Source organism: Colobus angolensis, unplaced genomic scaffold (assembly GCF_000951035.1).
Source record: "Colobus angolensis palliatus isolate OR3802 unplaced genomic scaffold, Cang.pa_1.0 Scaffold216, whole genome shotgun sequence".
Lineage (NCBI taxonomy): Eukaryota > Metazoa > Chordata > Mammalia > Primates > Cercopithecidae > Colobus > Colobus angolensis.
In genome coordinates, this window is record NW_012115333.1 from 1,545,695 (window position 1) to 1,569,290 (window position 23,596).

The following is a 23,596-nucleotide window of genomic DNA, read 5'->3' on the forward strand; positions in this document are numbered from 1 at the left end:
GCTCACTGCAAGCTCCGCCTCCCGGGTTCCCGCCATTCTCCTGCCTCAGCCTCCTGAGTAGCTGGGACTACAGGCGCCCGCCACCTCGCCCAGCTAAAAAATCTTTATTTTGTAGATTAGTTTTTATATTTTCTCTTGTCAGATAATCCAAATTACTAGTTACTCAGCACTCCCTCTCCCCATTTTTTTGAGACAAGGTCTCACTCTGTCACCCAGCCTGGAGCGCAGTGTGTGCAATCACAGCTCCGCCTCCCAGGCCCAAGTGATCCTCCCACCTGAGCCTCCAGGGTAGCTAGGACTACACGCACGCGCCACTACGCCCAGCTAATATTTTTTGTATTTTTTGGTAGAGACGAGTTTCGCCATGTTGGCCAGGTTGGTCTCAAACTCCTGACCTCAAGTGATCTGCCCACCTCAGCCTCCCATAGTGCTGAGATTACAGGTTTAAGCGACCACACCCGGTGGGCATTTTCGTTTTATCCCATAAATTCAAAGTTTGGATTGAAGCTAGAGGAAGATAAACAATTGTAGCAAGATTTTATAAAGAAACAATTAGACAATAGATAGGTTATTCTCACTTTAACTTCAAATGTTACAGTCGTGTGCCATATAATAGCATTTCAATCATGTGGAATGTATTTACGATGGTGAATAATTCCTGTTGCTTATTGACTTAGCCATTATAACACTGCAGTGCAACATATTACATGTTTGTGTTCATGCTGTGGTAAAGAAACCTACTTCACTGCAGGTCATATAAAAGTATAGCACATCTAACTATGTACAGTATGTAATGCTTTATAATAATAAATGATTGTTACTAGTTTATGTGTTTAGTATACTATACCATACTTTTTATCATTTTTAAGAGTATACTCCTTCTACTTATGATAAATAAAGTTAACTGTAAAACAGCCTCAGGCAGGTCCTTCAGGAGGTATTCCAGAAGAAGATATTGTTGTCATAGGAAATGACAGCTCTATGGATGTTAATGTCCCTGAAGACTTTCCAGTAGGACAAGACGTGGAGGTGGAAGACAGTGATATTGAAGATCCTGGCCCTGGGTGGGCCTAGGCTAATGTGTATGTTTGGGTCTTAAACAAAAAGTTTAAAGAGTAAAAAAATATATTTTTTTAAAAAAAGAAAAAAGCATACAGGATAAAGATGCAAAGGGTGAAAATGTTTATTCAGTTGTGCAATGTATTCGTGTTTAAAGCTAAGCATTATTACAAATAAGTCAAAAAGATTTAAAAAATTAAAGTTTATAAAGTAAAAAAGTTATAAGCAGCTAAGGTTAATTTATTATTGAAGAGAGAAAAAATGTTTAATAAATTTAGTGTAACCTAAGTATCCAGTGTTTATAAAGCCCACAGTAGTATACAATAACGTCTTAGGCCCTTACATTCACTCACCACTCATCACTGACACACTCAGAGCAACTTCCAGTCCTGCAAGCTCCATTCACGGTAAGTGTCCTATACAGGTGTACCAGTTTTACCTTTCATATTGTATTTTTACTTCACCTTTTCTACGTTTAGATCACAAATATTTTCCACGGTGTTACAACTGCCTACAGTATTCAGTACAGTAACATGCTTTGCAGGTTTGTAGCCTAGGAGCAGTAGGCTCAGGTGTATAGGAGGCTATACTATCTAGGTTTGTATACATGCACTCTACGATGTTCATACAATGACAAAACTGCCTAATAATGCACTTCTCAGAAGGTATCCCTGTCATTAACTGATGCATGATTATAACTTGCTACTTAATTGTACGGTAGTAGCTTCTAAAACTATAAGCATGGCACCTAAAAGGAACAAATCCAAATTTACTTCAAGGTGAAACAAATAATGACCTTAGGAAAGTCTGTCCTTTATTAGTGTGGCAGACATGTTGTCAAGGAACACAAGCAAGCTTTCTCTGTTAAATGATCATCATATTTATGTCAAAGCTGTTATCTGCTATTTACCAAGATAATTTTGCAGTCTGAAGGAAAAAACCCTTTAAACTTTGAAACAATGTTTTAATCTAAATGAAAACTTTGAAGTTTTGAAAGAACTTGTTGGTCTAAATGAGAGATCATAAGAAGATGCTAAATTGAGATTTTCACTGTAATAGATCGCTGGTAGTAGCTGGCATGACTATGGGGCAAGAGAATAACACTTCATAATTTTCTGCAATACCACAGATATATGTAGATAGCAATAACTTGGGAAACGATGTTTTAGTAGTTTTTACAAAATATTTAGGGCTCTGTGGTACCAGGAATTCAGAGTACAAGAGGGTGCTGTTGAGCTGACTATAAAAAATATTGGCTTTGTTTTTGCAACCGAGGGCAATGTTAAGCAAACACATGTATATTGGAATCACTTTCTACTTTATGTTGCCTTTAAAGAACATAATTTAATTCTATCAGTTTCCCAAGTTAAGAATATGAAAGTAGAACTGTGGTGCTCTTACTAAGCTGTGGAGGGATAGCCTGAGGAATCTGACCAGATAGTGAAGGGTCTGAAAACCATATTGTTTCAGGAATGGCTAAAGGAAAGGCGGGGATAATTAAAGAGAAGAGAATTAGATAGAAACATTTAATGGTCTTCCAAATACTGTATGTAAAAAGGAAAAAGATTAACTTTATAGTGGAGAAGCCCAGCAGATTAACACCTTAATCAAATGATCAAAGTGAACATCAGTAGTAATAGAATAAATCAAAATCATGTGCTGCCCAACAGGCTTCAGTGAGAAGAAAACAGCACCACTTCTGTGATATTCCTGCTAAAAGATACACAACTTGAATCTAATCATAAGTAAACACCAGACAAAACAATATTGAAAAACGGTTTACAAAATAATTGGCCTGTAATCTTCAAAGTGTCAAAATCATAAAAGTCAAAAAAAGACTAAAGAATGTCAAAATCATAAAAGCCAAAAAAAAGACTAAAGAACTGTTTTAGAATGGAGACTAAACAGACAGCAAAACTAAATAAAACAATGTGATTTTGAACTAGATCTTTTTGCCATAAAATATTTACTGGGACAATTGGTGAAACTTCAATGGGGTTTCAGGAATAGATGGTAGTATTGTAGCAGTGCAAATTTTATTGTTTTGATGGTTGTTTTGGTGATAAGTTAGAAGAAAGTCCTTTTTTGTAGGAAATATACACTAAAGTATGGGGGGTATCAGGCCAACAACTCATCTCAAATGGTTCAGGGAAAAAATGTTTTTTATGCTGTTCTTGCAACATTCTATACGTTTGAAATTATTGCATTAATATCTTAAAATTTTGAAACAAAAATTTCAATGTTCCTTGAGCCAATCATTAAACAAAAAAACGTGAAAAAATATGTGAATAGCTGTTGCCTGGAAGAAGGCTTCTAAAGGGATGAACTAACATCACCGGGTAGAACTTACCAGGAAGCAAATTTCATCTCAATATAAAGATCTTTATAACATAATTAGACTTGTCCAAAACCCAAATCTCAACTGGACTACCTGTGAGTCAGTGAGTTCCCTGTCAAAAAAATTTTAGACGCTGGCAGTTCACCTAACAGATATTGTTAGAATGCATTTTTCTTTGGATGAAAAACAAACTAGATGATACACAAATGTCTCTTTCAGCTTTAAGGCACTAGCATGCCATGATTCTACTTCTTTTAAATGAACCTCTGCCGGGCGCGGTGGCTCAAGCCTGTAATCCCAGCACTTTGGGAGGCCGAGACGGGCGGATCACGAGGTCAGGAGATCGAGACCATCCTGGTTAACATGGTGAAACCCCGTCTCTACTAAAAACTACAAAAAACTAGCCGGGCGACGTGGCGGCGCCTGTAGTCCCAGCTACCCGGGAGGCTGAGGCAGGAGAATGGCGTGAACCCGGGAGGCGGAGCTTGCAGTGAGCTGAGATCCGGCCACAGCACTCCAGCAGTCTCAAAAAAAAAAAAAAAAAAATGAACCTCTGTTTTGAATCTTGAATAACCACTGTATTAGAATAATAATTAGACATCTCTCAGGCACTGCTCCCTTCTTTAGAACCCTGCTATGGTCTTCAACAGCATTAAAGACTTAGCTTCCGCAATAAAGATTATTAACTGGTCATAGTATTCAGAGGCTTTAGGAACTCCCCTTCTCCAGCTAAAAGAATTATACTCATTATTCAAGACCTATCTCAAAGTTTTCCCACTCTGTGAAATTCACCCCAAATTCCCCAAGCTGAGTTAGAGTCATCCTTTTGTTTTTCATACCACTTTGTATGACAGCAGAGCTACTTCTATAGGACTGACTCTGTTGTATATTTTTAACTTGAAAAATTTTTCTTCTAAAAGGTAAGTACAAAAAATTTAAAAATTTTTATATATTCAAAATTATTTATGTAATCATCTATCTTCATTCCTATTCCCTGGACTTTGAACTCCTTCAGGGCCTCGAAGCTATATTGTTTATCACCTGAATCCCTCAATAAGCTTTGCAGTGCCTGAGACTCAAGTAGGCTGGCACACTTATCACCTTCAGCAACCACCACAGAATTTATAATCTAATGAAGTTACAGGATAAACACAAACATATACAAGTCAAAGATGAACAGAACCACATAGAACAAATACAGAATAAAACTAGCTTCAAGGGTAGAGAGACTTTCACAAATGTTATTAGGCTAAGGGCTTTTTGAAGGCATGTATCATGATTCATCCGTTCCTGTATTTGCAGTGCCCAAGCACAGTGCTTGGCACATCGTATATGCTCAAGGAATATATATGCTATGATCGAGGAATCAAATCGCCTCACCTTTAAATACACCTTTTATGAGTGGCGCCACTGCTGTATTGAAGACTTCTTCCTGTTCAGTAGAGGGATCAAACACAAAATCGTAGGTGAAGGATTTATCTGTACCAACCACCACCTAGAGAAGGCAAGGGACAAGGCGTAAGGGAAGAAATGAAAGGCAAGACCACACCCATCGTTACCATTTGGCCCCAGCTGTTCAGACACAGGCTCTGGACTCTGCTACGCACCTGAGGCTCCCCGGGCACGAAGGAAAGGCACATCTGGCAGCCCTCGCTAATCTCTTTGGGGACCAGAGGGCGACAACGCAGCGCCACTCTTACAGGAATTCCCTTCACCTCTTCCTTCATGATCCTATCTCAGCACCGTCTCTCCGAGGGGGAAAAAGAAGGCTCGCTGATGAATGTTAGCAGGTCAGCAGGGGTGGGAGGGCGTCCTCCTCGGTTCCGACCCTTCTCAGCGGGAACACTGCCTTGGGAGATTCACTCTCCAGGACTTGGCCAGGGCTGGACGGTCCGTCAGCCCTGCACTCTAAAGAGAGTGCACGCGCGTCTGAAAGGCAAAGAAAAAACTCCAACGGAGACAGCGACAAAGAACCAAAGCCCTAGGGTACCGGGAAAAAACAGGTTCTGAGCTAAGGTGTGCCCCCGTAACTCACCAAACTAAATGTCCCTTCCCCGTTCTCCCTGGGTCTCCCGCCGCCCTGTCGCAGACGGAGCTTTAACCGCCAAGTTTCAAATCCGTCCCGGAGACGCCAACCAATTGCAGTGCGGAATGCCGAGGGCGGAGCGCGCACGTCGGCGCGCGCAGGCCGGCACGGTGGGAAGGGGAGGGTCAGTTTGTCGCACCCTGGCCCGGCCTCTTTTCGACCCTACGGAGCATCCGCTTCCGGTTCCCAGACTGAATTGGCAGTGAGCAGAGCTTGAGGTCGCTGTGGACTGCCCACTGGTGAGGTGGTGCGGCGTTTATGCGGCCGAGAGCGCGGGACTCAGGCAGAATGTGGGGCGGGGACGTGGGAGGTGGCTGGTCAGGTGAAGGAAGGGTCGATCTGGGGACCCTACCATTACTAATCACATCTAGGAAATGTGGGGCGGTGCCTTGCCCCGAGTCCTTGCGGATAGTTAACACTCGCTTGGGCTTCGAAAGTAGATCTTTTTAGACTCGACCCTGATTTCCTCTTCTCCAGGTTTAAGACGGTAACATCTGTTTTGCAGGATTGTTGTGAAAAATGGGGTCCTCTGTCTAGAGTACCTGGCAGGTTGCTTGGCATCCAGAAGATGTTTAGCTAAGTTAAGAGTTTTCTTCTTCCTTCCTGCTCTCCTCCAACCTTAACACCTAGATGTGGGCTGTGCCCGTAGACTGACTGCCTTGGAATGAGTTAGAGCTGCTTTCTGAAACTTGCTGGGCTGCTCTCCCTTTTGAACCACTTTTTGTCTGTTCTGATTCACTCTTCCAGGGCCTTGCCCGAGATGGACAGCCGGATTCCTTATGATGACTACCCGGTGGTTTTCTTGCCTGCCTATGAGAATCCTCCAGCATGGATTCCTCCTCATGAGGTGGGAACCATCTGTATTCCTGAGTAGGAGATTTTTTCCCTCTGGGCATGAGATGATGCATGAAAGGTAGGATGGCAGGGTTAGAAGGCGACATGGAGAGTGCATCTTAGCACTTGTAGCCAGAAGACCCAGAAGCTGGATTCTGAGCAACAGGACCCATTGGGAACTTCTTTGTGGAAGCCTCTTGCTGGGGTCTATTCACACCGGTTGGAGCCTTCCTTTCCATACTGTTAAGAGGCGAAGGCCAGGCGCAGTGGCTCATGTCTGTAATCCCAGCACTTTGGGAGGCCGAGGCAGGCAGATCACATGAGGTTGGGAGTTCGAGACCAGCCTGACGAACATGGAGAAATCCCGTCTCTACTAAAAATACAAAATTAGTCGGGCGTGGTGGCACATGCCTGTAATCCCAGCTACTAGGGAGGCTGAGGCAGGAGAATCGCTTGAATCTGGGAGGCGGAGGTTGCGGTGAGCCGAGATTGAGCCATTGCACTCCAGCCTGGGCAACAAGAGCAAAACTCCATCTCAAAAAAAAAAAAAAAAAAGTGAAGAAATGGGGAGCTACTGGGCTGTCCCAATGTTGTCCATCTACTCATTTAGTCAGTGTTATCTGTTCTACTTAAATTAAGTGTATGACCTTTCCTTTTCCTGACTTCAGGGTGATTCATTAGTGATCCAAATGAAGGTAGGTGTGAAGTAAGACTGGTAAAATTTCTGGGGTTGCTGTGTCTTGCAGAGGGTGCACCACCCAGACTACAACAATGAGTTGACCCAGTTTCTGCCCCGAACCATCACACTGAAGAAGCCTCCTGGAGCTCAGGTGAACTTATGAAGCCTTATTTCAGGCTAGATTCATCCATACCAGAAGTTGGCAGTGTTGGGGGGATGGATTGGAAAGCAGGTGCAGATGTGAGGAAACTTTCCTTCTTGTGGACAGAAAAGCTGAGATAACACTTCTACAACTTCTGACTTTCCTCTCAGGGACACACAGGCTGAGCTATTGCACAATGATGCTACTAGTTGTTCTTGTGTTTGTGGTCTCTATTGAGCCCCCATTCTGTGCTCTTGTCTTACAGTTGGGATTTAACATCCGAGGAGGAAAGGCCTCCCAGCTAGGCATCTTCATCTCCAAGGTATTTATGCCCAGTAGGCAATATGGATAGTTACTTCCCTTTGTTAAATTAACAGATTGCAGAACCCTAATGTCCCAAAGGCTGAGAGGATGACTCAGTGGATTCACAGAAGGGGTATAATGGAGACACCCCTTTTCCCACTTTAAACTTTTCATTTGGCAGGCCATCTGTCTGCATAGATTATCACAGAAAAACAATAGCACCTTACATTTGAATAGCACCGAATTTCACTGACAGTCTTCTGCAATTATCGCATCCCAATCACATGTATTCTCTCTTTACCAACAGGTAATTCCTGACTCTGATGCACATAGAGCAGGACTTCAGGAAGGGGACCAAGTTCTAGCTGTGAATGATGTGGATTTCCAAGATATTGAGCACAGCAAGGTGAGCACAGTGCTTGGGCTGTGGTGCTGCAAGAAGCCATCTCAAATAGGACATATTGGACAGGAGTGGCCTGATCTGTAACTTAATAAGAAAGCATTTTGCTGGGCACTGTGATACACGCCTGTAATCCCAGCTACTTAGGAGGCTGAGGCGGGAGGATCTCGTGAGCCCAGGAATTTAAGACCAGCCCAGGCAACACAGCAAGACCCTGTCTCAAAAAAAAAAAAAAAAAAAAAAAAGAGAAAGTAAGCACCTCTCCTGGGGAAAGTACCAGAGGGAAGCAGCTATTAGTGATACAGAGGTTGGAGTGGCAAATCCCTTTCCCCATGTTATGATTCTGTCTTGGGTCATATCTCTTCATTTGTACAAGCTGCTGTGTTCCTTCCAGGCTGTTGAGATCCTGAAGACAGCTCGTGAAATCAGCATGCGTGTCCGCTTCTTTCCCTATAGTAAGTGCCACTTTTTTCACTTTCCTGACAGGGCCCTAAGTAAGAACTCTTTAAATACTGATAACTAGAGGCCCTACAAGTTGGGGATAGGGAATCAGGAGCTCAAGCGTGAAGATAACCTGCTCTGTTCCTCCTTTTCTTCTTCTTTCCTTCAGATTATCATCGCCAAAAAGAGAGGACTGTGCACTAGAAAGTTGCAGCCCACAGCCCTTCATGTGGACTCTGCCATGACATGCTAACTAGACTTCAGGAGAGCCACTTCTATTTTCAGCCCCTCCCTGGAATAGTGAGTTGGGAGGATGGGGAGACAGCTAATCAACTGCATTACCCAAACTGTATTGCACTTTTAGTTCCCTAGTTTTCTAGGTGAGCTTCATTCCCTGAAAAGAGGATGATATCTAGGCCTAACCTAGCCTGTGAGGAACCTAGTTAGGAAAGACAGCTGACATTTATTGAATACCATGTACTAGTCCCTTACATATGTCACATTTTAATTATAGAAATCAGTAGCAAAAAAAATCTTGGGGATTTTCCATCTGACTTCCCTGACCATCTTATCCCATCCTTGTACTACCAGAGGATTCATACACTTTTGAGACTCTAAAGAGACCCTGTTTTCACCCCTTCCTCCTCCTAGACTCTCCCCCAAAAAGTAAAACACAATGCTGAAGAAATATTGGTGTGGCTTTTGAATGTTACCGATTGGATGTAAAATGCTATCAAGGGAAGAAAAAGCTCTTCCAAAGAGAGGAGCCACTGGAAGGAACAGAGCAACACTGTACCTACCTCGCAACTACCTATGATGTCTGACTAGAACATTAGGGAGGCTGAGGAACTTTAACCACAGTATAACTAAGGAATGGCATAGAGTGAGGGGCACTGAAAGAAACTGCCCGTTCCCCTAGGAGCTTTGAACATTTCTCTGCAGGGGACAGTATTAATATAATTCTCTCTTCTTTCCCACATTCTTTGATCTGGAACATAAACTAAGGAAGGGGCTTAGATGCATTTCTTTTCTGAGGCAGCAGTAAGAAATTGGTTCACAGTTTCCAACTTGTAAGTTGAGTAGTACTAACTGCTGACTTCTCCCTTTTCTTCACCCCAGCCACAAATAACATTCTGCCATGTTCCTAGATCTTTAGTTACCAATCCACCGTTACAGGATTCCTGGTCACGCCTATGCCATCGCCACTAACATGTTCAAAATACCGATTTGGAATTGAAAGTTTTCTAGTGTGAGGCTGGGTGCGGTGGCTTATGCCTGTAATCCCACCACTTTGGGAGGCCAGGGCGGGCGGATAGCTTGAGGCCAGGAGTTCGAGACCAGCCTGGCCAACAAGGTGCAACCCCATCTCTACTAAAAATACAAAAATTAGATAGGCGTGGTAGCACACTGCCTGTAATCCCAGCTACTCGGGAGGCTGAGGCAGGAGGATTCTTTGAACCCTGGAGGTGGAGGTTGTAGTGAGCCAAGATGGTGCCACTGCACTCCAGCCTGGCTGACAGAGTGACTGTCTCAAAGGAAAAAAAAAAGAAGTTTTCTACTGTGGCGTGGGGTGATGTACCCCTATGATGAAGTCCCAGAATTTGCCTTGAAAGAATCCTGGGGAACTTAAATATATATTTATAGACCTGTCTACTGGACAATGATTCTGTTAGTCTGAGGTGGAATCTGGAAATCTGGATTTTTAAAGAAGCAAAGGAAATAAGTAAATAAGTCTTCAAATGTAGGAAACATTGTTCTAAATAGTAGTACTATACTCTATGAGGAAGGTCTGGTTCTTCCTATATATCCCACCCCAGCTCTACTGACATACTTCTTCTAGAGCCTCAGTGCTATTATTAGGTGGCAACATCCCTTGAGAGCAGAGCTGGAGGTAGAATTAATGTAGCTGTCTCTGTGCTTCCTGGGAAATCCTGTTCTGTGCTCCTTTTTGCTGACCCCCTGCCCCGCATTGGCCACGAAAGAAAGAAAATAGTAGCTTGGTTACTTCCATAAAGGCATGTTGGGTGACTTGGCTGAATGTTGAGGTCCAAGACTCTCCCTGTGGTTAGCAGGTCTTAAAAAATGTATCTAAGAAGTATGAAAAACATGGTAAAAAGTCCCAGCCAGGTGCCATGGGCCTAAGAGGCAAAAACCCTCCTGCCCTAAATTGGTTCTCACTTGAGATACTTGGATTGGTTCTATGTTAGGGCACCAACATGAGATAATTGCATTGTGGAAATATAGGTATAGTGTGGAGAAAGCACAAGCAGTAACAGCCTTAGGTAAAAGAACCATTTATTGAGGGTGTACGTAAACAACAACAAACAGTGGAGAATGAATTGTATTGGCCTTTGAAGTATGTCAGCTGCTATAGAACTGTATTCTCTACAGATGTCTTTTAGCCATCAGAGAAGGTAAGGTGGAATTCCCAGGTGCTGCAAGAAGCTTCCACCCAGTAGCTGTGAGATGCAGTCAGGAAAAAATGATAGCACTTTCAGGGGTTCTGTTTTTACCCCAAGCCTAGGAATTGGAAGAGAGTAAGTGGCCATGTATCATAAAACGAGGTGGGGAGGAGAACTGGCATGGCAACCCCAAATGTAAGAAATCCATCAAATGAGGCAGAGAAAGCCTAAGCTGTCAACGGGAACAATAGCTTCTGTTGCCTGACTCCTCGAAGGATTCCAGTTCGATTTCAACCGCTGAAGTGTGTGTTAAGGAAGCTAATACAGTGAGGTGACTGGAGTCAAATCTCAACACCCAGGGTCAGCTTCTAGGAGATGTAGAAGAGGAATTCTGATTTTACAATCCCTCTCACCTAAAGGCAAACCAACGAACTACTTTGGGCTAAAGTTAGTCCCATTTTCCCCTTAAGTACCACTCAGGCAACAACTCAGCAAAGGAAACTTACCTTCTCTACTTGTATACTCCCTACCCCAGCAAAGCTAGGAAAAAGGATACTCCCCTCTTTTGATGGAGGTAAAGTCCTTGTGGAAAGAAGGGCAGAAACCACACGCCGGAACAGCTGTGTGTGTGTGAATGGTGACCAAAAAAAAAAAAGGGAAAAAAAGGTCAGGTTCAGAGGCTGGAATAATTCAGGGCCTTTGAGATACATGATGGGGAGATGAACCTTGACCCCCACCCCACAAAAGATAAGCCAAGGTTATCCAAAAGAGTAAACAGTGGTAGTAGCTACAGACAGAGTGCAGTTAAAGTATTATAGAAAGAAACAAGTATTACCTTTTTCACGTTGTAACCGGTTTTGGCACTGGTCTCAATAAACATCACATTGAGGTTTCTGGATTTTTCTTCACCCTCTTCTGCAGTGACTTGTCTGGACGAATCAGAAATGAAGAAAAGGGCCAGAGTTATTGGATATGGATAGATTCTTCTGAGGTGTAATGATGCTTACCTAGGGCCAGGAACTCTAGAAGGCTTAAACCCATGACTCGTCTGATTACAGGGTGGGGACTCTCTCCTATACCCCCCACATATCCTTGTGCCCTGATGGGATGCCCCCCTGTCCTTCCTCTCCTGCAGTGCTGGGAGTGGGCAGAGGAGACTAAGGTAACTCCTCCCCAAGTAAATAGAGCACAGTTGACCCTCCCCATAGAGACTGAATTTTAGGTATGCCAGAAGAAATTGTAGTTATACTTTACCTTTTGTTATCCAAATCAATCTTGTTACCCACCAACATGATGACAACATCGTCACCTCTTTCTGCTCGTACATATTCTACCCACTTATCTGTCTCCTTAAAAGAACTGATGTCTGCAAGAGAGTATGTTGCAGAGTGTTGAAACATTTAGGAGAGATTTGGAGAGAACACTTCCTCTCTGCTAATTTTATCAATCTCCCTATCAATCCCTTTATAATCCCCTTTTGAAATAAAACATTGCATAACACCCACTTGTGATGTCATAGACAACCACTGCAATAGTTGAATCACGAATGTAGCTAGGAATTAGGCTGTGAAAGCGCTCCTGGCCAGCTGTGTCCCATAGCTGCAGCTGAACCTGCATAAAACAAATGTTCAGGAAGAAGATGGGGAAAGGTAGAGAAGAAACTAGCCTTTTTAAAAAGCTCAAGCCTAATAAAGGCAGAATACAAGAGGTCGGGGAGAGTGGATCCCTGAGAAGTGGCTGCTATAGCCTCAAACCAAGTGGCCTACAGTCCTAGGACAGGTCCAACCAATTTCAATATACTGTTTTGATTCAGGAAGACCCTACAGCACAGCAGATTTAAGGATTCAAGGTCTCTTGGAGTTTATGTTACAGTTGGAGATTAGATGAAGGCAGACAGAACAAGAAGCATCATAGGGCTTGGTAATTTGAAGAGGCTTCAGTTTTTCTGATGGTGCTACCCAACTGTGATGAATAGGCCTAAGGGGTTGAAGTGTAGGGTTTGTGGTATGAGAGTTAACACTCACTATTTGGTCCTCCAAGTACATGGTCTTAGACAAGAAGTCAATTCCAACAGTTGCCTGCAAAAGAAAGTGAGATACACTCCAGCATTCCCTCTATTCCCAGTATGAGGCAGTCTTAGAACCCAAAGTGGACAATAACCCTTCAAGAAGTTGTCCTGGCTCTACTTCCCAATGCTTATAATACATAACTTTGAGGAGGAGAATCTCCAGGTGAGTCCACCAAGAAGAGCGGCAAAAATGTACCATATGACTCGGTGGTGGGCTTACCTGGCAGGCGCAGCCGAAGCTGTTGTACATGAAGCGGGTGATGACGGATGTCTTCCCTACTGTGAGGGAGTTAAGCAGGCCAATCGTTGCTCTCGGTGCCGTTTCTCCCCCCAAAGTTTCTATGAGCCCTCCCTCCTCCCACTCCGACCTTTCCCAACAAGGAGGAACTCGGTTCCCCAGAGAATGCCCCACCCCATTGCATACCAATTACATCTCCGGGTCCCCAAAGCCCAACCCAGACCCGCACCGCTCGGCTCTCCCAGCAATAAGAGTTTAGATTTGTACAGAGACTGGTATTCGGTTCTTTCAGCAGCCTCCAGGCCAAAGCCTCCGGCCTCCATCCAGGCCTTGTCGTGACCAAAGGCAGACATCGCTTCAGGTAGGTGGCAGCCAAAATGGCTTCCGACGCTCAGCCTGCGCCGCCAGACGTCATGCCATACTCTACTGACGTCTGCTGACGGCCATTGGCTTCACACCCAGGCCTGGGCACGGCCACGCCCCCTCGGCCCCCTCCTCACAGCTTGCACTGTGCCTCCTGTTCAGCGCAATCCTATGACCACTCGAGTGGGGTCACGGGGTGGAGAGAGGGATGGCCACTGACCGTGTCAGAGGAAGTTGGGGTCAGCGTAAGGGAAAAGCACGGGCTAAGTGTAGTGTAATCACGGTGAAGGGGTGGAGGTGGGGAAGATTGTTCTCAGCAGTTTCATGATCCTCCAGGAAGAGGAAATAGGCAAGAGATCGCCAGGCACATCTGAACACACTGATTTATTAGAGTGTTACAGTGGGGGCTCCCACACAGACGGGCACCAGAGCGAGGTGCTCAGCTCCCCTCATCTCCCTCGGCCTCCACAGCCTTCTGGTTCTCCTCCTCGCCTTTCCGCGTAAACTCCTCGATGACTATGTCCTCAGAGCTTGCAGAAGCAGCAGAAGAGAATGGAGGGTTAGGAACCCCTTTCAGGGTGTCCTCCGTGTCCACTCTTTTTTCCTAATCCCAGAAAAGTGATCCCCTCCCTGCTTCCCAGCTAGGCTCCTCGGCCCCCTCTTGGTGCCCCCACTCCTCCATCAGCCACTCTGGCTTGTTTCCTTCCATTCCCGCCCAAATTTCCCAGCACAAAAGTCCCCCAGGAGCACTGGAAGGGAAATAAGGATGAGGGGTGGGAAGGAGGGAAGGTATCAAAGAACGAAAGACGAAAGAAGTAAGGGCGAGGGGGGTGGGGGAAAAGGAAAAAGAAAAATGGGAAGGGGATGAGGGGGAAGGATGATTCCAACAAGAGCAGAAGGTGGAGGGCGGGGGGGATGCAGAAAGGGAAAGGAGGGCATATGAAAAGCAGGGAACTGTGACACGAAGCTAAGCCATATGTTTCCACTGCACACGTATTGAAAGCACCCCAGGGAAGCATTTTCACATTTCCATCATCATAACATGAAGGGTGGCAATGGGAAGAGGGGAATGGGGCTTCCCAGTCTTGTATTCCATTACCTAGCAGCCTCTGTAGCAAGCATGGAGAGGGAGGGAAAAAACGGAGCTGAAGCTGATTAGGGGCTCTTCGGTTCCCTGAAGAAGTATCTTTACTTTTCCCCCCCACTTTCCAATCCTTCGTCTCCAGCACACATGACACACACACTTCCCCTGAAAACCTAAACACCCAGCCTACCTATTGCTATTCCATCCCCAGGCAAACTGCTAGTCTCCAATTCATGAGATCAGAATAGCTTGGACCCCAGTCCTCAGGACAACCGTTCCTGTGAGTTCCACCTGGTCACTCACCTTGAGATGGCTTCGGATGGATCAGGACCAAGGGTAGCTCCACACCAACATCGCTGCAAGGATCCCAAGGTAGAGTTAGATCGCCTCTCTCTACAAGCCCAATCCCTGGACCTCCCTCCCTTAGTTTTCCAGTCTTTGGATGCCCTCAGACCCTCCCGAATCAATCATTATTTTGCTCTCCTTATCCCCTTGTCCTCCTCTTCTTGCCCAAGTCCCCCCACCCCACAGTCTCTCACCTGGCTGTCAGGTCTCCTAGGATGCTGTGGGTAGAATGACACCCAAAATTAGCAGCAGGAAATAGAGAAGGGGCAACCTAGTTTCACTAGGGGATGAGGGATCATAAGACCTAATGAGCCAGCCAGATCCATCCGACTTGCTCACTGAGCTCACCGGTTTGGGAACCTGGTCTAGGAGAAGGGGTGGGGAATGGTTTGATTGGGTCAATCTAACTGGGAGAAAAACAGAAGTGAAAAACCCTTGACTCCTCAGCCCCTTCCCAGACAGACCCAGAACCCTCACTTACCCACCACAGGACACCATCAGGTTGACTCTGACTTTGTAGGACACCAGGATCCCCAGCAGCTCTTTGTCCATTCCAGGTCTAATACTGGAGGTTGTAGTATTCGTTTGGGGGTGTTTGGGAGCATGAGGAGTAATTCATTCAGTCCCCAGTTTCTTCTCATGCATTCCCATCACCACACCCTATTATGTTTAGTCTTATTGCAGAATATCTCCCAGGCTCTAACCTCTCCTACCCATTGAGGCCACATTTCTCTTCCTAACATTCACTTTTACCATGTCACCCTCTGCTCAAGAGCCTACATTTTGAATATAACAACTACTCTGCCTGACTTTCAAGACCCCTAACAACCTTGCCCTATCTAGCCTCTCTAACCTTTTCTGCCCTAACTCCTGGGATACAACCTAAGCAGACCCATCTTCTCTCCATGATCAGAACATGCCATGTGGATTCCCACCTTCTAGCCTTGGCCTATGCTGTGTCCCTAGTCTAGAATGCTCTCTTTTTTCCTCTGTTGATATCCAGATCCTTCACATTCTTCAAGATCTAGCTCATTCTACCTCCTCCAGGAAGCCCTCACCAGCTCTCCTGGCTTCTTTTAACTTTGTTGCACTTTTACTCTGAACCACCTGCACTAACATTTAAATGTTGGGTTGTATTTGCATCTCTCTTTGTTCCTCATCTAGGCCATAAATTGACTAAAGGCTGTCTTAAACTTCTTTGTATTCTCCACATTGCTTAGCACAGGAATGAGCATGTAATAGGTGTTCAGTAAAAAACCCACTGATTGAAAAATAAGACACTGAAAGCTGTATGAGCTTGAGAAAATCTCTTCATTGCTCTGGGCTGCTGATCTGTTACATATAAAATAATGCAGTTTGGATGATTTCTAAGGGTATTTCTAGCAATAACAGTCTATAGCTACTTGATTGATAAGGCATAGGGAGAGATGGAGGGATTACACTTGACAGATAGTGGCAGGTGGTTTTTGGTGGGAGACGCATCTAACACTAGGGCCTCTGAAGGCACAGAACCAAGTGAATGACTTCCTAGAATTCTATTAATTCCTGTTGCATCATTTTCCTTTTTTGTCCTCCTTTTCCTCCATTTCTCATCTCCTAGTCTTCTACTCCATATTTATCTTTTCTAGAGAGTAGCTTCTGTAGAGATCACAGTATTCAGAGCCGGATGACATGTGATATAATCCTGTCTACGTCTACCACTTAACAGCTATGCCATCTTAAATGAATTCCTTCTTTTCTCTGAGCCTCAGGGTCCTTAAGTGTAAAAGGAAATAAGAACACCTATCCAGGCTACTTTAGTGGGATGCTCACAAAGATAACATAGTACATATGTAGGACCTTTGTGAACTGTGAAATCGTATACAACATAAGGATTGTTTTCCTCTCCATGTTTTCCTTTTTTTCTGCCTATGACCTAAGCCTGCCGTTGGTCCCACAGGCATTATTGAGCTTGCTGCTGGCCCTTAGGCCTGGAGGAGTCTCTGAACACTGCCCTAGAGACACTTTAAAAAACAGATAGCCTTCACTGAAGATGAAATGTCAGAGCTGTAAATGTAGCATGTGGAATGGTTGAGGGGTGGGAAATGGAGGCTGAGAGTTACATTTGAGCTTACATCGTGCTAGAGGCCAGGTTGGTATCTTCATGCTTAAGTTTGCCATCCAGTGCCAGGCCCCGTTTCTGGCAGCTGGCAGCCAGGATTGGGGTTACTGCAAAGCTCTGGGAGAAGCTGGAATTAGCAGCTACAGTCTCCCTTCAAAAGAAGAACAAGAGAAGAATTTAGGCTGGGCTTGCTGACTAAGCATACTTTTACTCCCAAGAGTATCTTGTACAAGATTATACAAGAACCTACTGGAGTATCCAAGAGAGGTGACATGTTTAACTGTGAAGACTGGGAGGAATTAGTTCTGGTGGGAAATCCTTATGCCCCTGCCCTCGCTCAGCATCGTGATGGGACTCCTGGGGGTAAGTTGCATCTCCTCCATCTAGTTCTCCTGGGAATCCCTCCCTGGGATCTTCCACCACCCTTTTTCCCCCAACCCCCTCACCTGCTTCCTGGACCTCTTTCCACCACCCCACCCCTTGGCTCTCTGACCCTAGCCCCAGCACCAGCTCACGTGAATTCCTGAATGAACACAGTCTTGGTGTACTTGTCTAGTGAATACAGGACAACATCTGTGATTTGGTCAACTGAACAAGCCAGGAAAAGCACATGATTATAATCAGTCAGTCATCCTTGAGACCCCAGCTCAGTGTCCTTAGATGTGACCTTATACATAGGCACACTATACATGATGCAGTAAGACATGCTCATTGACAAAATAAGATATGCATTTTGACAAGCCCATGTTAGAGGGAAAGCCTAGATGAATGCAGACAGGTAAGTGAGGCAGAATTTTGGGAAAAGACCTGTGGCTTTGGGACCAGGTGCACAGGGATGGAAAAAGAAACTCACCTGAAATCTTGATTTTTTTGATGACCTTGTTGGTGCAGTTGTTGATAGAAACATTGACAGAGATGGGTTCTCCATGGTAGTGAACCTAAAGCAGGAAGAGGGACCCATGTCAAGGCTAGAGGAAGAATGCGCAGATGGAGACCTAGAACCCCTGCTTCCTTAGCACTGTTGCCACCCTGGCTCCCATCTCTGCCTGCCCAAGTAGGAAATCAGTGAAGAAAGGGCATCAGAGGGGTTCTGGGGTGGAAGGCAAAAAGTGGGGGTCACAAACCTCACTGTCCATCCAGGCCTGGAGTTGTAGGGGCTGAGCTGACAGAAGGAAGCGGCGGATGGTCTGGGCTGAGGGGCCAGGGCCTGCCTCTGGTGGTGCAAATTGTACTTTCCGGACAACCAGCCGCACATAGTCTCTGAGCAGAGACCAAGGAATTAGCCAGAGCGTCCTCCTTTCAGACCCACAGACCTCTCCCGTGCCACCCCCATAGTCCAATCGTTACTTAAGAATGGGAGCAGAGGAAGGCCTCCCTCAGAGAACTCCTCTAGTCCCTTAATGTAAGTATGTAGACCAAAGGTTAGTAAACTGTGGCCCACTGGCCAAATCTGGCCTGATGCCTGTTTTCCTATGGCCCATGAGCTGAGAATGGTTATATTACATTTGTAAATGGCTGAAATAAATCAAAGAACAATGCTATTTTATGACATGTGGACATTACATGAAATTCAAATTTCAGTGTTCATAAGTAAAGTTCTATTGGACACACAGCCACACTCATTTATTTCTATACCATCTGTGACTGCATTTGCACTACAACAGCAGAGCTGAGTATTTGCAACAGAGACTACATGGCTCAAAAAGTCAATTATTTCTTTTTTTTTTTGGCCCATTACGGAAAAGTTCGCTGACCCCTGCCCTAGATCAAAGAAGATAAGTCAGAGGGGGCTCAGAACCGGGTGTCACTGGTGGCGACGATGCTGTGGAGGTTAGAAGTGGGGCTATTTCTGTCCTGAGAGCAGGATCTGTTTCCTGGAAGAGGCTGGAGGCAGGGATTTTTGGGGACAACCAAAGAATACCTCTTGGAGACTGTCTCCTCCGGGTTTTCAGCACAGAAACTCTTCACTTCAAAGTCAATCCCACAGGGCTGTAAAAGGACAAGGGCAAAGAGAGCTAATTTCCAGTGCTGTCCTCCCTTCCTCATGGGCCTATAAGAAAATGCCTGACCTCTTTCCTTAGCTGTCCATTTCTCCAGTCTTGACTATCCCACTGTTCCTCTTCCCTGGCACTACCATCTATCCTTCTTTCTTAGAACCCAGTCCTCACCTTTCCTGCATCTTCAGGACCTGGCTGCAGTGTCACAGAACAGGGTAGGTTGGTCACCATCTAGGGGACAAAAAGGAGATCAGAAAAGAAGTAGAAAAGAAAAGAATATAAACAAATGCAAAAGAAATAGGGAACCCTCTCCCTTGTTGTCCTTCTTGAGCTTCCTCTCTTAATCTTCCCTGGAGATCTTGCCTGCCCAGGGCTTGGGGTCAGTACCTGCAGGGTAAAGGGGTAGGCATTGTCCCCTAGCTTGTGCAGCAGTCGCTCCTGTAGGACTGTGAGGGGCCCCTTAGGGCTGCTGGATTCAGCTGGGACCACTTGCAGGGTCTGCACATACAGATCTTTTCGGAATGTCAGACCAATCACTTCCAAGTCATCACGGCCATAGCGAAAGGCACATGTCAACATGACAAACACTGCAGGCATAGGAGGAAGAGAGTGGCCTGTCAGGCCTGAGTGGGAAGGGGAATCTTAACTGAGTCAAGAAGACACAGAGAGGTTATGTAATATGATCAAAGGCTGGCCGGGCGCGGTGGCTCACGCCTGTAATCCCAGCACTTTGGGAGGCCAAGGCGGGTAGATCACAAGGTCAGGAGATCAAGACCATCCTGGCTAACACAGTGAAACCCCATTTCTACTTAAAAAAAGAAAATACAAAAAATTAGCCGGGCGTGGTGGCAGGCGTCCCAGCTACTCGGGAGGCTGAGGCAGGACAATGGCATGAGCCCAGGAGGTGGAGCTTGCAGTGAGCCAAGATCGCGTCGTCACTGCCCTCTCCAGCCTGGGCGACAGAGCAAGACTCTGTCTCAAAAAAAAAAAAAAAAAAAAAAAGATCGAAGGCTATGGGCACAAAGAAAAAGATTATTAATACATTTGACTGCAGTAAGATTTACGTTAAAAGTCTTTATAAACAAAGTCTTCTTTATGTTCAAAGTCTTTATAAACAAAGAAAAAATGGAAAGCCTGGGAGAAAATCTTTGCAACACATATAACACACTGAAGTTTAGCGTCCAAAATATGTAAGGACTCCCACACATCAACAATAATAATGTACCAGTATAAAAGTGTGCAAAGAATGTGAAGAGGCCCTTGCAGAAATGTGCAAAGAATGTGAAGGAATGGCCAATAACATATGAAAACATGTTTAGTCTCATTAGTAATCAGATAAACGCAAATTAAAACCACAACGAGATAAGATTTCACACACATCAGATTGTCAAAAAATGTTAAATCTGACAACACTACGTGTTAATGAAGATGTGGAGCAAAAGGAGTTCTTACATACTGCTGGTGGGAGTATTAATGCAACCAATTTGGAAAACTATTTGGGATTATCCAGTAAAATTAAATCTGCTCGTAGTGTATGACCTAATAAGTTGACTTTAAAGGAGCTTTTGTTCATGTTTACAAAGAGATACATATGATAATGACCATCGCATCAATGTTTGTCAGAACATAAAACTGGAGATAATCTAAAAATCTATCAACAGGAGAATTGGTAAAAAATGTATGGTATATTCACATAATGGAATACTAAACCAAGGTTGAAATAAATGAACTAGAACTTCAAAGAATGCCCTATGGTTTGTATGTGGCCTCTCCATAATTCAGGAGTTGAAACTTGATGGCCATTGTGATGGTATTAAGATGGCCATTAAGAGGTGATTAGATCATGGGGCTTCTTTGTTCATGAATTCCTTTATGAACGGAATTAAGACCCTTATAAAGGAGACCTTTTGCCCTTCCACCTTCCACCATGTAAGGACACAATGTTTCTCCCCTCTGGAGGATGCAGCAATAAGGCACCATCTTGGAAGCAGAGAGCAGCCATCATCAGATAACAGAACCTGCTAGAGCCTTGATCTTGGACTTCCTAGCTTTCAGAATTGTGAGAAAATAAATTTCTGTTCTTTATAAATTACCTGGTCTCAGGTATTTTGCTGTAGCAGCACAAACAGACTAAGACCTGTGTCAACATGGTTAAATCTCAAAATCTATTGAACAAGGCTGGGCGCGGTAGCTCACGCCTGTAATCCCAGCAATTTGGGAGGCCTAGGTGGGGAGATCGCTTGAGAACAGGAGTTCGAGACCAGCCTGACCAACATGGTGAAAACCCATCTCCACTAAAACACAAAAATTAGCCGGTCATGGTGGCATACACCTGTAATTCCAGCTACTTAGGAGGCTGAGGCGGAGAATCACTTGAACCCGGGAGGCAGAGGTTGCAGTGAGCTGAGATTGCACCACTGCCCTCCAGCAGGGGTGACAGAGTGAGACTCTGTCTCAAAAAAAAAAAAGCTACTGAACAAAATATCCAGTTGCAGAATGATAGGTACAGTCTGTTACCGGTTATATAAAGTTTAAAAGCATGTAGGACAATATCAAAGTTGATGATAGACACATAAATATGGAGTAGAAGTATGGAGCCATCAAGAGAATAATAACCACCAAATTCAGGATAGTCGTTATCTGGGGAGGGAGGAGAGAAAGAGGAGAAGTAGTGAGTAGGGAGGGAGGAAGGCAAACTGGATCAGGGAAGGACACACAGGAGGCTTTAGTTTGTTTCTGTTATTCTTTTTAAAGCTTGGTGATGAGTACAGGGTATTCATTACATAATTCTCTATGCCTGAAATATTTTATCATGAAAAAGAGAAACAATAATATTTAGGGTCAGAATACCTGGACCTGAATAGGACTTGCACAAATCTCTTGATTTCTCTGGGTCTCAGTTATTACACCTGTCAATAATAGGACTGCTCTAGTAACTCTAGAGTTACTAGAGTAACTCTAGAGTTACTAGAAGTAACTATCTTCTAGTATTATTATCTCCTAAGATAATTATTATTATCTTCTAAGATAATAATACTTAGAAGTATTATTATCTCCACTTTACAGGCAAAGAAAGTGAGCTCAGAGCTGTTAAGCAATGGTTCAGAATTTCAACCCAGGCCTGTCTGACTCCAAAGCTCAGGCTCATAGGTGCTCAATTTAACTCATAGGATGGTTGTGAGGAGTTGATGTATTAGAAATCCCTTTGGAGGCTGGGCACAGTGGCTCACACCTGTAATCCCAGCACTTTGGGAGGCTGAGGTGGGCGGATAGCCTGAGGTCAGGAGTTTGAGTCCAGCCTGGCCCACATGGTGAAACCCTGTCTTTACTAAAAACACAAAAATTAACCGGGCGTGGTGGTGGCCACCTGTAATCCCAGCTACTCGGGAGGCTGAGGCAGGAGAATCGCTTGAACCTGGGAGGTGGAGGTTGCTGTGGGCTGACATCACACACTGCACTCCAGCCTGGGCAACAGAGTGAGTCTCCGTCTCAAAAAAAAAAAAAAAAAGGAATCCCTTTGGAAACTTCAAAATAATTATAGATGTGGATGAAGATGATGATGATACTGACAGAAATGGAAGAGTTATGACTGAACTCATACTTTGTAACTGGTATCTAAGATTTGAGAGAAATCAAGTGAGAGGCAGATAGAAAGCATCTGAAATGCGTTAATGGAATGTAGAATGGAGTAGAGAGGGATACCTGTCCAAGTACAGGGTGACAGAGGTTGAGGCAAGGAAAGATATACAACAGTAATGTGTAACCTTACTTCTATCAGGGGTTCTGACCCAAAGAAAAAAAAAAACTACCAACAGCAGCACTTGAGTAGAAAGCAACTTATTTTGGTATTTTTAAGAACTCAAGGCCAGGCGCGGTGGCTCAAGCCTGTAATCCCAGCACTTTGGGAGGCCGAGACGGGCGGATCACGAGGTCAGAAGATCGAGACCATCCTGGCTAACACAGTGAAACCCCGTCTCTACTAAAAAATACAAAAAAAAATACCGGGAAAGGTGGCGGGCGCCTGTAGTCCAAGCTACTCGGGAGGCTGAGGCAGGAGAATGGCGGGAACCCAGGGGGCGGAGCTTGCAGTGAGCTGAGATCCGGCCACTGCACTCCAGCCTGGGCGACAGAGCAAGACTCCGTCTCAAAAAAAAAAAAAAAAAGAACTCAAAACATCAAACACTGGATTATTTGCTTTAAAATTGAGAATGAGGAAAATGAACCTATATTCAAATGATACAGCAAAGCCTGAAAGTATTGATAATATCAGTGTTTATAAGGACTGGGGCAATATGGGAAGCCTCATGCACTGCAGGAGTGAGATTTAATTGGTATAAGCGTTTTAGAGGGCAATTTGACAATGGATATAGAAAGCTTTAAAAATGTGTGAATGCCTTTTAGCCGTTAATTCCTCTTCTAGGCATTTAGCCTAAAGAAATAATTGAACAAGTATGAAAAAGATGTGCATTGTAGGGCATCGTGGTATCCCCATACAATATAGTACTAGGCAACTTAAAAAGTTATAGATTTGTATATATTGACACAGGTTTAAAAGATTATAAAATATTATTTGTAGTATAGCATTTTAGTGAAAATTTTGATGTTTGCGCAGAAAATATGAATAAGATCAAAAGATTAGTGATTAAAGATGGTAAGGTTACACAGTCTCTCCTTCATCTATGTTTTATCTACAATGGAGAGAAACCTAATAATTTT

The 23,596-nt window shown here is 44.4% G+C and overlaps 4 protein-coding genes across 8 annotated transcripts in view; 1 reads left to right on the forward strand and 3 right to left on the reverse strand.

The window, feature by feature from the left end:
• KIF4A (kinesin family member 4A) overlaps nucleotides 1-5,553 on the reverse strand; it is a 141,197-nt gene extending 135,644 nt beyond the window's left edge. The window contains exons 1-3 of one of the 2 annotated variants that reach the window (XM_011943144.1): nucleotides 5,433-5,553; nucleotides 5,005-5,145; nucleotides 4,778-4,892 (exon numbers count right to left, since the gene is read on the reverse strand). In XM_011943144.1, the coding sequence (XP_011798534.1) occupies nucleotides 4,778-4,892; nucleotides 5,005-5,124 (235 nt within the window). In that variant the 5' untranslated portion in view covers nucleotides 5,125-5,145; nucleotides 5,433-5,553. The remainder of the gene's footprint in view (nucleotides 1-4,777; nucleotides 4,893-5,004; nucleotides 5,146-5,432) is intronic. The other variant, XM_011943145.1, reaches the window with a different exon arrangement.
• Nucleotides 5,554-5,559: 6 nt separating this feature from the next.
• Nucleotides 5,560-8,970, forward strand: PDZD11 (PDZ domain containing 11). 4 transcript variants are annotated; one of them, XM_011943140.1, is made up of 8 exons: nucleotides 5,637-5,722; nucleotides 5,989-6,063; nucleotides 6,231-6,330; nucleotides 7,064-7,147; nucleotides 7,404-7,460; nucleotides 7,749-7,847; nucleotides 8,236-8,296; nucleotides 8,452-8,970. In XM_011943140.1, the coding sequence occupies exons 3-8, from the start codon at nucleotides 6,244-6,246 to the stop codon at nucleotides 8,484-8,486; spliced, it is 423 nt and encodes a 140-aa protein (XP_011798530.1). In that variant the 5' UTR covers nucleotides 5,637-5,722; nucleotides 5,989-6,063; nucleotides 6,231-6,243; the 3' UTR covers nucleotides 8,487-8,970. The 4 variants fall into 4 exon arrangements, with proteins under 4 accessions (XP_011798529.1, XP_011798530.1, XP_011798533.1 ...); XM_011943141.1 differs by having other exon boundaries at nucleotides 5,722-5,753; nucleotides 5,961-6,063; XM_011943139.1 differs by lacking the exon at nucleotides 5,989-6,063 and having other exon boundaries at nucleotides 5,560-5,722.
• Nucleotides 8,971-10,560: 1,590 nt separating this feature from the next.
• Nucleotides 10,561-13,383, reverse strand: RAB41 (RAB41, member RAS oncogene family). Its single transcript, XM_011943146.1, has 8 exons — nucleotides 13,220-13,383; nucleotides 12,973-13,028; nucleotides 12,709-12,762; nucleotides 12,190-12,295; nucleotides 11,939-12,050; nucleotides 11,520-11,613; nucleotides 11,241-11,304; nucleotides 10,561-10,981 (listed from the first exon to the last, which is right to left on the reverse strand). The coding sequence occupies exons 1-8, from the start codon at nucleotides 13,341-13,343 to the stop codon at nucleotides 10,920-10,922; spliced, it is 672 nt and encodes a 223-aa protein (XP_011798536.1). The 5' UTR covers nucleotides 13,344-13,383; the 3' UTR covers nucleotides 10,561-10,919.
• Nucleotides 13,384-13,717: 334 nt separating this feature from the next.
• Nucleotides 13,718-23,596, reverse strand: part of ARR3 (arrestin 3, retinal (X-arrestin)) — a 14,074-nt gene continuing 4,195 nt past the window's right edge. Inside the window, exons 6-17 of the mRNA XM_011943147.1 lie at nucleotides 19,268-19,467; nucleotides 19,052-19,111; nucleotides 18,805-18,872; nucleotides 18,008-18,143; nucleotides 17,737-17,821; nucleotides 17,399-17,471; nucleotides 16,897-17,034; nucleotides 15,264-15,347; nucleotides 14,977-15,000; nucleotides 14,741-14,793; nucleotides 14,453-14,462; nucleotides 13,718-13,883 (exon numbers count right to left, since the gene is read on the reverse strand). Coding sequence (XP_011798537.1) covers nucleotides 13,793-13,883; nucleotides 14,453-14,462; nucleotides 14,741-14,793; nucleotides 14,977-15,000; nucleotides 15,264-15,347; nucleotides 16,897-17,034; nucleotides 17,399-17,471; nucleotides 17,737-17,821; nucleotides 18,008-18,143; nucleotides 18,805-18,872; nucleotides 19,052-19,111; nucleotides 19,268-19,467 — 1,022 coding nt within the window. The 3' untranslated portion in view covers nucleotides 13,718-13,792. The remainder of the gene's footprint in view (nucleotides 13,884-14,452; nucleotides 14,463-14,740; nucleotides 14,794-14,976; nucleotides 15,001-15,263; nucleotides 15,348-16,896; nucleotides 17,035-17,398; nucleotides 17,472-17,736; nucleotides 17,822-18,007; nucleotides 18,144-18,804; nucleotides 18,873-19,051; nucleotides 19,112-19,267; nucleotides 19,468-23,596) is intronic.